General features: G+C 37.7%; 1 protein-coding gene across 1 annotated transcript in view; it reads right to left on the bottom strand.

Moving 5' to 3' along the window:
* Nucleotides 1-18,499, bottom strand: part of CACNA1G (calcium voltage-gated channel subunit alpha1 G) — a 407,319-nt gene that overhangs the window by 120,791 nt on the left and 268,029 nt on the right. Inside the window, exons 11-14 of the mRNA XM_070934658.1 lie at nt 9,970-10,155; nt 8,969-9,083; nt 7,829-7,984; nt 648-716 (exon numbers count right to left, since the gene is read on the bottom strand). Coding sequence (XP_070790759.1) covers nt 648-716; nt 7,829-7,984; nt 8,969-9,083; nt 9,970-10,155 — 526 coding nt within the window. The remainder of the gene's footprint in view (nt 1-647; nt 717-7,828; nt 7,985-8,968; nt 9,084-9,969; nt 10,156-18,499) is intronic.

Genomic DNA, 18,499 nt, shown 5'->3' with positions numbered 1-18,499 from the left:
TATATGCTTTATATTTTCTTAGAATTCATGCTGGGCATATGGGCAAGTTTCTTACTGATCTGAATGAACTCTGGGCCTACATTCATACTCCTTTGTTGTTGGTAATACAACTGAGACAGCTGAAACAATAATACTCTGTCTCCAAAAATTAGAAACATAAACCTATATTCATTAAAAATCAGCGTACATTAATAGGTAGATGTAAGCTACGATCAATTATCTTGGCTCAATCAAAACCAAAGTTAAAGCAAGTGGCAAGAATTTCTATCCATCTGTGAGCTGAAGGGCAATGGTCAGGGCACATTGCTAGCTTCTAAGTTGGTAGGAAGTTCAAGATCTTCCTCTTTTAGAAATGCTGGCAGGGGGTCTAAAGTTTATGAAAAGGACTCTCTTAAGGAATCTAAAAGAGGTTTCCGCTCATTGGAGAGATACCCTCTTAATTCCCTCAAAGAAGGAAGAGACTTAAAATCAAGATCAACTTGACAATGAGAACAAATTCATAACCAAACATCTATCGTAATGAGAACAGTGGCAATGATGTGACTGCTCACAACACAGAGACAGAGAGACAGGCAGAGAGAGAGAGAGATTGAGGGAGAGAAAACTATCAGACAAAGCTTGTGGTGTTCATGCCAGATCTTACGTACCACTGACGAGTCGACAGGCAGCTGAATACAGCTTAACTGCCTACTCGCTGCTTCCCGTTTGGTGATTTCCTGAAGTAAAAATGAGGAAGGAAGGTGAGGGGATGGAAGGAAAGCAGGAAGGAAGGTGGATTTTTCAAATTTTATAAATCTTAACATCAAAATTGAGAGAGTGGATAAAAGGGTAATAAATATATTGGAAAAAAAGGAGTAACAATAGGAATGGAAGAGACGGGGAAGGTACCCATTGCAGTAAATTTTGTACCACGGAGAAGCAATTAAACAGGTTACACTACCCTTGAGTTATCTGATGTAGCCAAATTCAGCTCTGAATACCACTGATTCAAGCTCTTGAGAAGACATCTATGGACACATAATCCAGATATTTAAATTAAATGCTCTGTTCATATTTATGGCTTATATGTGAACATCTGTTAAAACAGTAAACCTTGAAATCTGTCTGTTTGAAATCTGTTGTTTCTCTCTGCAACAACTAAAGGGATATGGCAAAAAGGGACAAGAGGATCTTTACAAAGTTGCAGTGTTTGAACAACATTTCTCCATAGCTTAGCGTTGGTTAAAAATATGTCTAATCATGCACCCTAGTTTCTTCCTCCCTATGCAGCTTAAGCTGCCGCTACTTGTTTACAGTTGCCTTGTGATGGTAAAGATCCCTTAAAAGACACTTAGAACCCGATAACTACCCAGACATAAATTTGAGTGGTTTTTTCTTTTGGTAATAGTACAGGAGTGGTTGCCCTTACTATCTTTGGGTACTTTTTAAAATTTCTAAATCTTGGCTGCAACCTTGGGATTTTCTGCTGTCTTACACTCAAGTACAAACCTCGTGCAGTTTTGCTTAGCTTCTGATCAAACAGGCAAAGTTAGCCAAATACTACCCTTTGCTAAAGTTGCAGAAGTATAGACAGAACAAAGTATCTGCTTACTGATTATTCAAACGAAGATTCCACATGCTTTGTTATTAACAAAGGATATTAATTTTCAAGAATTTTTAACTGAAAACGTAGTAATAATTCAAAATTATAAAAGACAATAGCATTTAGACTTATACACCACCCCACAGTGCTTTATAGCACTCTCTGAGTGGTTTATAGAGTCAACAAATTGCCCCCAACAATCTGGCTCCTTATTTTATCGACCTCGGAAGGATGGAAGGCTGAGTTAACCTTGAGCCCTGTCAGGATTGAACTTCTGGCAGTAGGCAGAGTTAGCCTGCAATATTGCATTCTGACCACTGCACCACCACGGTTCCTATATTAAGACAAACTCTTGTGGATTAAAGATGATAAATGGGTTTTACTTTAAGGTTACTCCAATTATATTTGGCAGAACCATTGCTAGAACTCCATTTTTATACAGCATGTCATGCTTTAGGAGTTTTAATAAATCAAATGCATTTGCAGTTATTTAATAGTCATCCATCTGACAATTACTTTTAAAAATAAATGTTATAGCAACCTTTTCCAACTTGATGCCCTTGAGATATGTGAGATTGCAGTTAGAGATAGAATTTCTAACCAGAATCTGATTGGGGAAGGAAAGTGGCTTTCAGTTCCTAGGAGAAGACATAAAAAATGCTATATATTTAATCATAATAAAAACATTATCTGTTTCTGGAAACTGAGAATGTCGGTCCCCTCTTTGATTTAAGGAATTGGATTAATTATTCTGGCTGTACTTCAAGTCTGTATTTCTTAGATGAAGACAAAAAACTTTTTGGAAGATCAAAGTGAGCACCATACTTGTTAAGTCAGCCATATTTTGCTGTACAAATGGACAGTTTCGATCATTTTTTACTTTGTTACGCAGACAATTATCTCTTTTCAGAGATGGCTGACTATGAACACGGCAGTGGAGTTCAATTCTAGTGTGCTGCTGCCCATTATTTATTTTTTTATATAGTCAATTAATTTTTCTCTTACCTTTTTATTCAATTCAAGAGGACCAATATTTTTTTTTTATTCGAGGGTGAAAAAGATGAGCTCTAGTTTCAAAGCCTAACACGCCTTGTGGATGAAAACTATTGAAAAAGAGCAGTTGGCTAAACTTTGCACTTAAGCAGCAAAAAATAAGATCTATTAGAATAATTTGGACAATCATATCTCAGGTTACATGGTGAAATAAAAGCATCTTTCAAATAACTCTTTTGATCATCCCATTCAATACGTCCACAAACAAAGTAGGAATTTTTCAGTTAATATTAATGTCCATACCAGGAATCTACAAATAACAACTTTAGAGCAACAACAACAATTAAAAGACATAATAATACTGCTGATATGCTGCACTACTTTCCTTCTATACTTCTTTCTTACTCTGCTACCTTACTGTTAATGACAAAATGGGAAACTGTTGTTAATGGAAGATTTTTAGTTGGCTGCTAATTTGCAGAAAGGGAGGAATGAAAAAGTGGAAGTCAATCTAAAATGTGATTGTCTGAACTGTGAAATCCATTTCATGTCTTTTTTAACTGGTGTGTGGAGATGTGTTTGTGTGTCAGAAAAAGTAAAATGTCAGGACTATATTGAAGCCCAAGATATGCCCAGTGTCTTTCTAGAAAAACAAAAACATGTTACTGAGTGTTGAGTGAAGGTCAAGCAAATCATTTTCCTGCTTCCGTCTTTGACATCCTGTTGTTTTAGCTGGCTTTCCCCAATTTAGTGCTGCCCAGACAGATGTTTGGCTGTAGCGCCCATAAATGCATAGCCAGCATGGTGCTGCCTGGAGACAACAGGAGCTGAAGTCCAACATAATATGGAAAGTATCAGATTGGGGGTGCTGACACCTGCCATCATTCCTTACTAGTTGCTTTGTGCTACAAGAAAAAAAAGTAACACAAAAGAGGAACTGGAGATAAACTAAGAATTCTCAAAGACAAGCACAGAATCTGTAGGGAACATGAAAGGATTGCCAATAAAAAAAAAATATGTTCCACAGATAATGTTATCATGTAGTCCCCCAGGAGAAAAGCTTTATCGCTGATAGAAGGTTCTCTCACTGGTATCCTATGTTTCTTTCTTAGATAAAGTCTCCAGGGCACAAATCTAACAGCTCACTCTGTCATTTTTGTATTATATAGTCTTTATCAAGCTGAGCCCTCCCCTTGCATAGCCTATTTTATGCAATATAAAAGAATAACATTCAGAAGGTCCAATGAAAATAAAGCCCTACTGAGATGCTGCTAGCAATGTGCCCTCCGCACACGTAACGTGAAGCATCTGCTAGAGCCAAGTTTTAAAGAGCTGTATATTGCAGACATGTGCACATGCATATTAAGAATAGGCCCAGTGAAATGGATAGGCTAACAAAACATCTAAAGGAAAAAGAAGATACAGAATTCTACAAAGTTTGGAATAAATGGTATCAATGGCATAATGTTACTACTGAAGAAACACAACTAGAAGTAAGATAGAATAGAAATACAATTGTGCATACAAATAATTTCCTACGGGCAGATAAACTCACAGAGAGAAACCCTAAAAGTAAAGATATAATTCAAATATATAATATATAGACTACTAAAGTAGAAGTCTTAGAGAAAAGAAGAGAGGGGAGGGAGAAATGGTAAAATGAAATTATTAAGTTAAGATTTAGGGGAATAAGTATAACCTGAAAGACCAAATGCTTCAAAAGATTGATTTACTTACAAATTGTTTATTGTATAATGTATTTATATGTTTTTTTAATGTGTGTTATATGTGTTTTAATAAAGTTTATAATTTTTTTTTAAAAAAAAGAATAGGCCCAGTATTTTGTATACATATCTGCTGCTTAGCAACAGAAAAGTCCAGTACATTCTTATGCTAAAATTAACAAAAGTGTTTTCAGAGTCAAGAAAAGACACTTGAGGGCACAAAGATAAAACTGTCACCAGCATTGAAATGAGATTGTAGAGGAGAAGTGGGTAGGAAGGGATTTGGAAAATAAAAATTTCATTGACTTTTAAAAGATTACTGTGGTAGACAAAAGAATTTTTTCTTCTTGGAAAGACCATTATTACTATTTTTTTTTGCAGTGCATTGTATATGGAATATACGGTCCTGTGAAGGAATGTACTGTACATCTGGCCTTGGGATTGAGAAGGAATGAGCGAATCATTAAAAAATGGAGGAGTTGGTGGGCGAAGTTTCAGAAAAGATGACTCAGCCAGGAGAAAGAGGGTGACATGAAGAAGCAGCTCACCTCACCTTGATTTTCTTTGATGGGACAGAGAAACCCAGACAGTATTTCAAGATTCTGTTATTCTACGTTACAGCCGAATATTTTTTTTGGAATTCCTACCATGCCATTTCTGGTCTATCTTGAAGATCTGATAAACCCAGCCTCCAAATTTGATTTCAATCCTTTTTCAAAGATTGACATGCAACACTAATCAAAATAACAGCAGATCCTAAATTTGTTTTAGGGGACATTTTAGTTCGTCTTTTAGCTTTCACATAGCTGTGCCATTTCACATCAGGGGACATTCTGCCTACAATAGTTTTCTGGTTTAGACATGGGGAATCCTATTACTGTCCAAATATTCAGAGCAAAGTAATCATTGGCAGCAAGAGAACTAGGCAGGTTAGATAGATATTTTATTTATTGTATTATTTAAATTAGGTATGCTACGATTCACCCCATTAATCATCTGATAATAGCGAAAAGGCAGTTGTGGTTTTGCTGCTACACCTGGTCCTTTAAAAGAAACCTATGACTAATAGAAGAGAATAAACGCAGCGAAGGGTTAAACCATGAAATCCTAGACTCAGATTTCAACTTAAGGATTGAACTGTCAGCACCTTAAGGTAAAGGTAAAGGTTCCCCTCGCACATATGTGCTAGTCGTTCCCGACTCTAGGGGGCGGAGCTCATCTCCATTACAAAGCCAAAGAGCCAGCCAGCACTGTCCGAAGACATCTCTGTGGTCATGTGGCCGGCATGAATAAACGCCAAAGGTGCACAGAACACTGTTACCTTCCCACCAAAGGTGGTCCCTATTTTTCTACTTGCATTTTTTACGTGCTTTCAAACTGCTAAATTGGCAGAAGCTGGGACAAGTAACAGGAGCTCACCCCATTACGTGGCACTAGGTATTCGAACTGCTGAACTGCCGACCTTTCGATCAACAAGCTCAACGTCTTAGCCACTGAGCCCCCGCATCCCACAGCACCTTAGGTTAAATTAAATCCTCAAATGCTAAGGAATTCCTGGAAGCTTGGCACTCAGATGAATCAGTTATCAACAGGCACATAGAGATAAATAACATTTACAAACCATTCAAAAGAGACAACAAAAAAGCTAAAAAAGAAACATTAAACCAGAATACCTCCTCAGCAGCTATCAACATCCAGATAAAGCAGGAATTAATACTAGGAGCAACACCAGACAAACAATCAAGCAGAAAACAATACCCTAATCAAGGAATTACCAACTCAGACAAGCAATCAAGCAGTAAACAGCAGCCTAATCAAAGAACTACCATGGAAAAAACATTACCTCCAACCAACAGACAGGGCAGGCTACTGTATATAAACAGAGAGCAAAACCCACTCTCTTTTAGCACTAGCCAGTTAATGACATGTCAGCAAGCAATCAACCAAGCTCAGACAGCACCAAGGACTCCACAAACCTCTGACGGCTCAATGGGGTTGGCACAGTATCCCTTCCTTCTGATATTATCTCAGAGAAAAAAATAGGTAGGACCTGGAGGCCCAAGCAGAGAGCCAAGTATAAGGAATGAAGTTTAAGGATTAAGCAAACAGAGAACTCATGGTTACTTTGTCCTAAGAGGCTTTCATAAATCATCTTCCTATACCATGTTAGGATGCAAATAAATAAAAAGTCTGGAGGTTTTCTAAAATGTTTTCCTTATGCTGCAAATGAATAGGATAAAAAAGAGAAGCAGGTAACAAACTCACACTATCAACATCACTTTGATTTAGAAGCCCATGTCTAAATGCTACTGAATAATCCCAGTCGTGCTACCTATGCCTGGGGGTTGTGTTGAATACTGCCACCTTGAGACCTGCAACAGTGTTTTGAGATTTTATTGCTTGAAGGCTGGCTTATTTGCTGCCTCCCAAAGTATGCAGAAAGAATAGGACAGAGTTGGAAGGGACTTGAAGGTCATCTGGTCCAGGGGTGGGCTGTTGGGGGTTTGCAGGGGTTTGGGAGAACCTCTAGCTAAGATTCTGTGCAGTTCGGAGAACCCCCAAATCCCACTCCTGGCTGACCCCACCCACCCCACCCAGGAGTCCCCATATAGCCTGGGGAAGTTTGGGAGGGCCTCCGGAGCCTGGGGAGGCCAGTTTCACCCTTCCCGAAGCTCGAGGAAAGCCTCCGGAATTCGGGGAGGGCAAAAACGCCCCCCCCACCCTAGTGCAGGAGGCCGACTAGGCCACACCCACCATGGCCATGCCCACCCAGCAACCGGGCAGAGAACCCCTTGCTAAAATTTTTGAAGCCCACCTCTGGTCTGGTCCAACCACCCTGCTTGAGCAGGAGACCCCATACCATTTCAGACTGACTGTCGGTCAAGTCTCTTCTTGAAAGCCTCCACTGGGGCACCCACAATTTCCGAAGGCAAACCATTCCAGTGGTTGATTGTTCCTAGCCTTTGCAAGATGCAGACATACTAGCTTGCTAGTAAAATTACAGACACCATGTTTATTGATCTTATTTATCTAAAATATTTTTAGGCTGCCTTGAAAAGTAGAAACCATCCCAAGTTCAGTTCAAATGTTTTTTTTTCCCCAGCTGCCTGGCAATGATGGCAAAGGTGGACTCTAGTAAATGAAAGATGTAGCTTCAATCCAAAAGGGGCAGGCAAAAATAGAATAAATAAAAGACGCCAACGCGTTGCTTTTATGGAGGCAGGAAAATGTCTACAAAGACATAGCAGCAAATGGGACAATGGGCCGACTCATCTCATGCATATTTATCAGCGAGTTTTAAATTTGGCTCTTAAATGCAACAAAGCTTGGTTCAAAGGCAATGTGTTTGCATGATCGTGTGCTCTTTCACAACACTTGAAGCTGGGTCTTTGATACCAACCAAAGGGTCTGTCTTTTTACCGAAGCAATTGTTTCTTTTGGAAATTCTAATCATTTTACAAACAGGGGTTCTGAACCCTCCACACTCTCTTTATCAAAGAGAAATCAAAGAAGTCCTTCGAGGCTTTACCTCCGTCTGAAAGCCTTCCACCAAGATAGCAACCAACAAATTAAAGAGAACGTAATTTCCAAATGTCATGAGGGCTATGAAGTAGAGAGCCGCCCAGGAAGAGGTAGAAGCCATGCCATTGTAGAGGACTTTATTCCAGTCTTCCTGAGTCAGAATCTGGAATGAAAACAGGAATCATTTGATACGAGACAATCTTAAAGTGCAGTCACCTTTCTACCAACCTATGATCCAGGTAAAACCGTTGCATTTCTAAATGCTAAGCATCACGAAATAATGTAATTTTTGAAAACGGTAATATAGTATGCACTTAGAACTTGTTATGCCTTCTTTGCCTTTTGAGGTGTGTCACCAGTGTGACTCAGTATCAGAACTGTGGCACAGATTGCCTTATCCTTGTAAACTGTAATAAATTTTTTAGTGGCTAAGAAACTTCACAGCTGACTGAGTAATGCATAATACTCACTGCTTCTGGCCAGATGTGGCTGATTCTCCCTAACATTCTTCTAACTGGTAGCTGCCTCAGTTTTTCAAGCCTAACTGGCATCACCAGAAACAGTAAACAAAAAGAAGCAACTTGAAAACACCTGGAATAAGTGTTTCTCTGTGTGCTTCTAACTGTATATATATCAATGTTTCCATATTTTATTTGAATAATCAGCTTTTTCTCTCAACATTCCTGACTATAACAATTTGTTCAAAAGGGATAATCAGATCTCAGTCTTTCACAATTCAGATAATTTTATTTAAGGAAGTTCAGTATTTTGGGTTAGAATTAACAGACACTTTAACTTGTGCTGCTAAATGCCCTTTTCTTTAAATAGCATTTTTTATTTAAGAATACAGGCTCTTTATATAAAACAAACATAAAATCAGTGTACATCCTTATTTCTACAGAGGGAATCCATTTGGTTGCACAAACATAACCAGAAGGTCAATTTATAGTAGGGTTTTATTATTCAATATCTTAATTACTAGAATCTGTTATTCATTTTTCATTACACCTGTGTTATAGACACGGTCTATGAAGAAGCAATTGACATTCACTATATTGTTTTCAAAAATCCCAGCTGTAAAACAACTTACAATGACAGGCATTTAAAGATAAAAATAAAGAATTATGGACCATAACTGATGTATTACCTGGAAAACAGTAACAATGGCCCAGAGCAAGGAATCGAAATTCTTCCTATCAGGGAGGGTGTCTCCATCTCTCTCTGAGGCAAACTTACACCCAAAGAGATGCATCCCAAGGATACTGAATAACAATGAGAAATGGGTTAAAAGAGAGATTGAAGAGTTAGACTTTGGAACTAAAGAATATTTGGAGCACGTTCCTTACTACTCTGTTCCCTCTCATTTAAGAAAATGAAGGTCAGTTTTAATAAGTTAGAAAATAACTTTGATGTGGTAAATATATGCAACTTGTATTATGGCTTATATAAAATACTAAAACACACAGGATATGGGAACAAAGCCAAACCAGTGGGTTTTAAATTTTCTACATTACAAAGATATCCAAAAGAATCAGAACCGTTAGGATCTGAATGCTTCTAAAAGTGTTTATCTCTTTTCAAATTCTGACCACTTCTAATAAAGCTACAGAGATGAAAAAAGAATAGCTACAGATTTACATTTACACAGCTGTAGCAGAAATTACTTCCCCTTTTAAATCTGGATAATTTCATGTTAAAACAGAAGTTGCAATATAAGAAATCTAGAATCACAAATGATTATTTAATCTACTCATATCTAAAATGTGTTAATTGCCCTATAGGAAAAGTTTTTCAGTAATAAACAAGAAACCAAATAAATCCCAAGCAAAATATAATGAAACAATAACCAATTAAAATATTGTAAAAGGAAGTCACAAAGAAGTTCAACAAAATAATCTACGAAATACAGGAAAATTAAAAGGCTGGATACTTTTAATTTTATTTCCTTATAAATATCTTTGTCTGGCATCTAAATAAAATAGAAGTTGGCAGGCTATTTTAAAGAAGGCATTCCTCCATAATTGGAGAACATCATTAAAATGTCTACTCTCACCTGCTAAAATGCAGCATGTGAAAGCACTCAGAGCGGGGCCTCTGACAATAGTCCCAATGCTCAGGTAGTTTTTTTTATTATTATTATGAACTCACCTGAAGATAAAGATGAAGAGCATCAGTAACATACAGAAGGTGGCCACATTGTCCATTGTTTTCATGAGGACCACTAATTGGCGTTGAAGAGCAGGCATAAACCGGACCAGTTTTAGAACTCGCATAAGACGGAAAGTTCTTAAAACAGACAAGCCTCCACCTTGCTGTCCAACAATCTCCCACACACTAAGAAAAAAAGAGAATATTTATTTAATATTAAAATAATAAATTAGCTTTTGAGAGGAAGTACAGGTAGCCCTTGACTTACAACAGTTCATTTAGTGACCATTCAAACTTACAATGGCACTGAAAAAAATGACTTATGACCATTTTTTCAGAGTTACAACCTTTGCAGCATCCCCATGGCCATGTGATCAGAATTCAGACACTTGGCAACTGGTTCATACTTATAGCCGTTGCTATGTCCCAAGGTCATATGATCCCCTTTTCCAAACTTCTGACAAGGAAAGTGAATGGGGAAAGCCAGATTCACTTAACAACCATATTACCAACTTATCAACCACAGTGATTCACTTAACAACTGTGGCAAGAAAGGTCATAAAATGGGGCAAAACTCACTTAACTCAACAACAGAAATGTTGGGCTCAGTTGTGGTTGTAGGTCGAGGGCTACCTGTATTATTATCGCAAGTCTATTGTCCTTGGAGGTTTGTCCTAGTGACCATAAGATTCATAAGATTCATAATTTTACCTCTGAATTTAAATATTTCTTTGGAGGGAGAAATCTAGCCTAGCAATTCCCCTCTCTGAGCATCTGAAGGCAATTCTTTATTACATTGGAACTCTGACATTGAAGAAAGACACAAAAGAATAAAGCTAGCAGTATTGTGGGAGGGCTGTAGATCCTCCAACTCAGAAATCAGACTGGTTTTCTACTTATCTCCCAAATCAATAATTAGTTGGATAGTATTCATTAATTTTCTTCTATTGGTTTCAATCATAAATATTTTTTTTAAAAAAAATTAAATTAGCTGCTGAAGGGAAACAGAGCCCAGCAAGATGTTGTATATCATGGGTGTCAAACTCACATCGTCACGGCAGTGTCACGTGACGTATTGGGACTTTTTCTCCCTTTGCTAAACTGGGTGTGGGCGTGGCCAGCATATGACACATCAGGCCTGTGGGCCGCAAGTTTGACAGCCCTGTTCTCTATGGCCATTCACTCACTGACAGGGCTTTTTCTGCTCATATTTCTTTCACTGAGAATATTCAGGTGAAGAGTTGGAAATCTTTGAGAGAAAGATCTGAATCTTACGATTGCTGAGGAACTTCCAAAGGAAGTTTCCATAATAATACTCCCAGTCAAGAATTGCATACACTTCAAAGTTTTGAATGGTTTTAGGATTTCTGAAAAAAACAACAACCAGAGAAAGGCATTAATAGTTGTTGCTATTTTTTAATTCCTGCACGCACTCAAACAGATTTTGTTATGTGCCCTAAAAATGCAACGAAGTAGAAAAGCAGATACAGAGGTGCTCTGAGGATAAATGTTGCATGGGGAACATTGTTAATAGATTTCTTCGATTGGAATTCTGCAAATAGAAACTACATATAATTTGCCCTGCATTTTCTTCAGGGAATTCATGTTAATGATATATCCATATGTCCTGATTTACAGAGTACAGTGCAGTCCTTCATTGAAGCAGTCCTTACTTGGAGAAACCAAATGTGCTTTTAAAATAAAGAATTGTAAGGAGGCAATAGTCTTATAGCAGGGGTCCCCAATTCCCGGGACGTGGACTGGCACTGGTCTGTGGCCTGTTAGGAATCGAGCTGGAGGTGAGCAGTGGGTAAGTAAAACTGTGCATATGCAGGATCTAGTTTGCACGTTTATCCTCCCCCCCACCCAGTCTGTGGAAAAATTGTCTTCCAGAAACCTAATCCCTGATATCAAAAAGGTTAGGGTCTGCTGTCTTACAGTATCCATCAACAATAGCTAGCATTTGGGCGACACCTTGAGCAGACATGCAAAGAGCCGTGGTGGCACAGGGGTTAGAATACAGTACTGCAGTCTAAATCACTGCTTACTCCAGGAGTTTGAATCTCACCAGACTCAAGGTTGACTCAGCCTTCCATCCTTCCAAGGTGGGTAAAATGAGGACCCAGATTGTTGCTGGCAATAGGCTGACTGTCAGATGTAAATGCCTTATTCTCTAATGTGTAAATAGTATATGAACGGGGTATCAAGGGTTAATTTATTCTTCACTTCTTAATGTATTCATAATTCACCACTCCCATATCTAGCTCCACCCATTGTATATATAAGGAGCTGTATGCACCCATTTTCCTTGCTTCTATCTGTGAATATTCAGTGAATATAGAATGCCTTATGTAAATAAATAGAGATATATTTGAACTCTTAATTCTCAAATTATTTATTGAGTCTGATCCTGAAAATATTGCAACAATCTGGTAGCAGAAGATGGTTGAATTGACTCAATAAAAATTTAAATATGTCTAAAAGAGATAGGCCCAACACCAGGGCGTACAGCAAAGAAATGGAAACGGATCAAGAAATAATCGATGAGTCCACGAATGCAATTTCAAGAGAATCTGAAGAATACACCACAGAAGACGAAAAAATAATAAATGAAGATGATGACCAGGAGGAAAACGAAATAGAAAACAACGAACTCAGGTCAGAGATACTAAAGCTTTTAAAAAGCCAAAAGAGCGATGAAATTCTCATTGCGAACCTCCAAGATATACTAAAAAACAACGGAGCAGCGAGAGAAAAGCACATCGCTACAGAAAAGCTAAAAGACTCAAAAATAGTGAGTGAAATGCTTACAGACAAAAACGCAGCGAAGAAGAAAGGCAGCGATCCCGCGCAAAATTTCGAATGGCAGCCATCTTGGTTTCAACAGACACCCAAGGTGAGCGAAGCAGAGCCAATCAGAAAGCAAGATTCAAAATTTCTGGCGCGAAAGACCTTACTCGATGAAGAAAATAAAGAAGAAAAAATGTATACTCCAGAAGAATCAGAGTCAGAGAACGAAGAAGATTCTACAGACTTACAAATAAAGTCAGCAATGAAAACGCTTTTTGCTGCATTTGGACCGAAACTGAAGATTACTAAAAAATCCACCAAAAAATAACAAGCAAGCCAGAGCCTCAAAATCCACCCGCTCCTATCCAGACGAAGAGAGCACCGACACCGGAACCCAGAGAGCCCTGCAGATATCACCCCACGCCGCAGATTGATCCAAGGACCAGCGTCTTCAGCAAAAGGAAAAGAGCACCCGCTATCACCAGGACTCCCAAGATCGAGCCGGAGACTGATTCATCGGAAGAAGAACAAAGTGAACGAGCTGCAGCAGCGAGAACCTCTCACGACGACTCCAGGAACGAAATGAGCAACGCGCATGCGCAGGACTACGAGGACGACCCGGGAAGACATGAGATGCGGAGAGAATCATGCAGACTCGTTGCGAGCATTCCCACGCCCTTTTGCCATTTCCAGCATTTACGAGACCACGGACTACCCCCGGTTGTAAGTAATGGACCCAACAATGTTGGGAATTTACCCAGTGACTTCCCAAAGCTGAGAATAGATGGCATTAATTTGCAAGAGTGGTATCAGCAGCTCCAGGTTGTCTTTATGAAGGAAAACTTATTGTTTTTTATCAATAATCCCCCCAAAAGACCTTGGACTCTAAAGTTAGATTGCCTACACCATAGAGCATTTTTCTTATTAATTTCCAGTGTGTCTCCTGCCATGTATCACAGCATTAAGCAGAATCTGACTGTATCAGAAATTATTCAATGCATGTTCAATTTATTTCACAGTGATAGTGTAGCTACCACCACAAGAATGTCTAAAGATTTTTTCTCTTCTAGGATAAAGCCAGGAGTTACCATAAGTGAACATTTAATATATTTAAACAAAATTAGAGCAGAACTGCATTTGAGGGGGGAGGTGATTTCAGATCAAACGATGAAAAGTGTTATCATCAACTCACTTGACCCATCATGGGATAATTATATGTCACATTTGGACACAATCAATCTAGGATACTTATCCATAGAAAGTCTATCCAATAAGCTAATAGCTGAAGACAATTCAAGGAGGAGTCGCTCTGACAACCATATAGAACACAAACAGTATAGAAAGGTAACATTTCAAGAAAGATATCATGAAACATTTAGATGTCACAATTGTGGATCCAAAGAACATAGTAGGAGGGATTGCCCTAAAATTACAAAAGAAAGACATAGATCAGAATACAGAAGTAAGTGCAACAGCAGACAGTCTTCCATTGATAGACATAGGTATAGAAGTCCACCTAATTATAAAGAACATAGAGGGGGCAGAGATAATTCAAAGGATAGGAAATCTGGTTCACTGAATGGACTAAACAAACAAGACAACACTAACATACACCAAACAGAAAACAATAATTGGCTCATTGATTCAGGAGCAACTAATCACACTACAAATAATAGAAATATATTGTCTTCATTTGTGGAGGATAAATTTGTGATCAAAGTAGCTAATCAAGAAAAAGTCCAAGTAATAGGTAGAGGGAATGTAACTCTACCTGGTATAGGAAAAATAGAGAGGGTATTACTAATACCTGAAATACCTCATAACATACTTAGTGCCATAAAACTAAGCAGAGAATCTGACACTAATATCGTGTTCTCAAAAGGAAAAGCAACATTAGAGAAAAATGGAGTAGATATAGGTACAGTAATAATCAAAGGAGGTCTACCTTATTTAATGACAAAGGAAAAATGGTTACACAATATTGATTCAAATATGGAAGATAGCATTGAAATAGATAATGGGAACAATAGTAACAGTGACAATGATGAATGTGAAGTTACTCATAATCACAAAGATACAAACAATGAAAAAAAACCTATAATAGGTAAACCAATTCACGATGAGTGTGCTCATGTTTTACATAGGAAGTTAGGACATGCCAGTTTTCCTGTTGTACAAAAGATGACTGAACACGCAGAAGGTGTCAAAATAAAAAATTGTGAAAATTATTTGGAATGCTCAGTATGTAAGTCCACAAAACTGAAAACTAGTCCCAGACCTAAAAGGTCAACAAGGTCAACTAACAAAATTTTTGATTTGGTACACATGGACCTAGTTGGCCCACTAACACCATCAATTACTTACAAAAAACGTTACTTTCTAACCATTGTAGATGATTATAGTCGTTATGGATTTGTTTACACATTAAAACATAAAGATGAAACCTTCCAGAAATTTAAAGAGTTCTACAAACGTATAGAAACACAGCACAATATTAAAATAAAGCAAATCATGACAGATAGGGGATGTGAATTCATGTCTAAGGAATTTTCCCAATGGCTAAAGGATAAAGGGATGTTACATTACACATCAAGTCCTTTTTCGGCCTTCCAGAACGGAGTGGTAGAGAGAAAGAACTCAACGTTACAAACCATGATTAGATGCACATTAGAAGATGCTGGCTTAGGCAAACAATTCTGGTCAGAAGCACTACAATATTCAAATTACACACAAAATAGAACCTGGTCCAGCATCGTAAATAAGACACCATATGAAGTAATGTATAATAGGAAACCAAAATTAGCACACATGCACATATTTGGAGTCACTGCAGACGTACACATACCTAAACAATTAAGGCGTAAAGGAGAGAACGTATCCAGAAGACTTAGATTTATGGGATACGAAACAGGCACAAAAGGATACAGATTCATCGATAACAATAATAAATTTATAGTTTCCAGAACAGCTGTGTTTCATGAACAGGCCAACTGGTCTAAAATACATCTTAATGAAATATTCACAAACACCAAATCAGATACCAAGCCCCAAAGAAAAGGGACTATAGAAGAACACAGTAACAACATACATAGAAACAAAACCAAAACATGGACAAACAGTCAACACAAAATAAAGACAGACACTTTAACAAAAAAAGAAGCAAGATATTTACATGACAATGATAGTAAGCCTGAAAGAACAATCAGAAGTAATAGAAATCAAGTACCAAACAAATACAAAGATTATGTAATGTATATGGATGGAGAATCAACAACACCTAATACATATGAGGAAGTGTTAAAACTCCCTCCTGAAGAAAAAGAAAAATGGGAATCAGCAATGACCAAAGAGATGAATAGTTTACGAGGGCTAAATGTATTTACACCTGCAATTGCACCAAAGGACAAAACCATCATTGGCACTAGATGGATATATAAAATTAAAAATTTAGAGGGAGGCAATACACTATACAAAGCTAGATTAGTTGCGCAAGGATATGCACAGAAATATCCCGAGGATTATACAGACACATACTCTCCCACAGTAAGAACAGAGAGTGTCAAAACAGCTCTAGTTATAGCATCAGCACTCAATCTCAACGTGTTCCAATATGACATACAGACTGCCTATTTACATGCAGAATTAGATAAAGAAATATATGTAAGAGCGCCTCACAGTCAATACACAAACAAAAATGAGACTTGGTTATTAAACAAAAGTTTATACGGGTTGAAACAATCTGGTAAACGATGGTATGATTGTTTAGTAAAAGTACTTAAAACTATGAATTTTAGTGCCACTACTGCTGACAATTGTTTCTTTGTAAAAAAGGATGGTGATTCCATAGAATTTGTATTAATCTATGTGGATGATATTTTGTATATAGGTAAACATAAAGAGAGAAGAGAAACATTTGTAACAAAACTAAATGAACATTTTTCATTGAAATCTTTGGGTAAAGTTAATAAGTATCTTGGTGTTCAAATCAGTAAGACCAGAAGGGGATTCAAACTTTCACAAAGAGATAAAATCATAGAGCTCTTGAATAAATGTAATTTAAGTAATGCTAAGCCCTGTGACACTCCCATGCAAACTGATTTTCTAAGGAATACAGACGAATCATCCCCTGAATTCAAAGACAATACATTTTATAGATCAATCATAGGTTCCCTTCTTTACATTTCCAATTGGACTAGACCTGATATTGCTTTGCCTCTTAACTTACTGTCAAGACATGTCAGCAAACCAACACTATACCATTGGGAAGCTGTCAAAAGGATATTAAGGTATTTGAAGAATAGTTTAGACTTTTGTTTGTTATTGGAACCTGATAATATCAAGGAGCCCATCCTCACATGTTACGCCGATGTGGATTGGGCTGGTGATACCTCATGTAGGAAAAGCACATCTGGTTATATATTTCTACTTAACGGCTGTCCAGTTTACTGGTACACTGGCAAACAAGATTTAGTAGCTACTTCAACAACGGAAGCAGAATATGTTTGTCTATCTAAAGCAGCAAATAACCTTGTATGGTTTAATGACTTACTTTCAGACATCTGGAAAAAACCCACCTTACCATTTATCATGCATGAAGATAACAAAGCTGCTATCGAAATATCTAGATCTGATGCCATTGGACAAAGGTCCAGACATATAGATATAAAATTTAAACATGTGAGACAGTTGTCTCAAGATGGATTTATCAAAGCAGTTCATTGTGAAACATCAGAGCAAATAGCAGACATATTAACAAAGCCATTACCGTCCAAACAACATAAGTACTTGACTTCTAAGTTGCATGTTTTGTATTGTTCTGAATCTGAATGTAATTGGTGTGGTATATCGAATCGGCATTTAGAGGGGGATTTGTCAGATGTAAATGCCTTATTCTCTAATGTGTAAATAGTATATGAACGGGGTATCAAGGGTTAATTTATTCTTCACTTCTTAATGTATTCATAATTCACCACTCCCATATCTAGCTCCACCCATTGTATATATAAGGAGCTGTATGCACCCATTTTCCTTGCTTCTATCTGTGAATATTCAGTGAATATAGAATGCCTTATGTAAATAAATAGAGATATATTTGAACTCTTAATTCTCAAATTATTTATTGAGTCTGATCCTGAAAATATTGCAACACTGACTCTGTAAACTGCTTAGAGAGGGCTGTAAAAACACTGTGAAGCGGTATATAAGTCTAAGTGCTATTACTATTGTAGTCTTCATTTTGGAGAACCATATTTTTTTCTACTTCAGTTATAATCATTGTTCAATGCTGAATGATTTCTCTTACACTGGCAGGTACAAATCTTATCTTTCATTCTTTTGTAAAGTGATGTGCAAGTGGTCAGCTAGATATAAAAAGTAAACAAGTACTGTCGCCAGGCCTATTATTTACAGCGATTGCTATCTGCAAAGAAAACAATAGTGGTGGGTGGATTACACTGAGTAGCCCCTCTGTACTAGAGCAGTGGCCTCCAACATTTTGGGCTCCAGGGACCGGTTCTGTTGAGCGGGGTTTTTCCACAGACCAGGGGTGTGTGGTTTCATGTGCTCCTGCATCCTGCAGATGGGGCTCCACTTGTTTGTGCGGATCAGTTTCTGGCATGCTGTGGACCGATGCTGGGAGTTAGGGACCCCTGTACTAGACATTATAACTCCTCCTCAAAACAAGAACCCAATTAGTGTGGTTGTAGGTAAATATAACCATACATATTGTCATAAAGTAGTT

Source organism: Pituophis catenifer, unplaced genomic scaffold, assembly GCF_029215685.1.
Source record: "Pituophis catenifer annectens isolate HBS135680 unplaced genomic scaffold, rPitCat1.0.hap2 SCAF_2, whole genome shotgun sequence".
Classification (NCBI taxonomy): domain Eukaryota; kingdom Metazoa; phylum Chordata; class Lepidosauria; order Squamata; family Colubridae; genus Pituophis; species Pituophis catenifer.
This window is presented reverse-complemented; position numbering and strand designations above follow the sequence as displayed.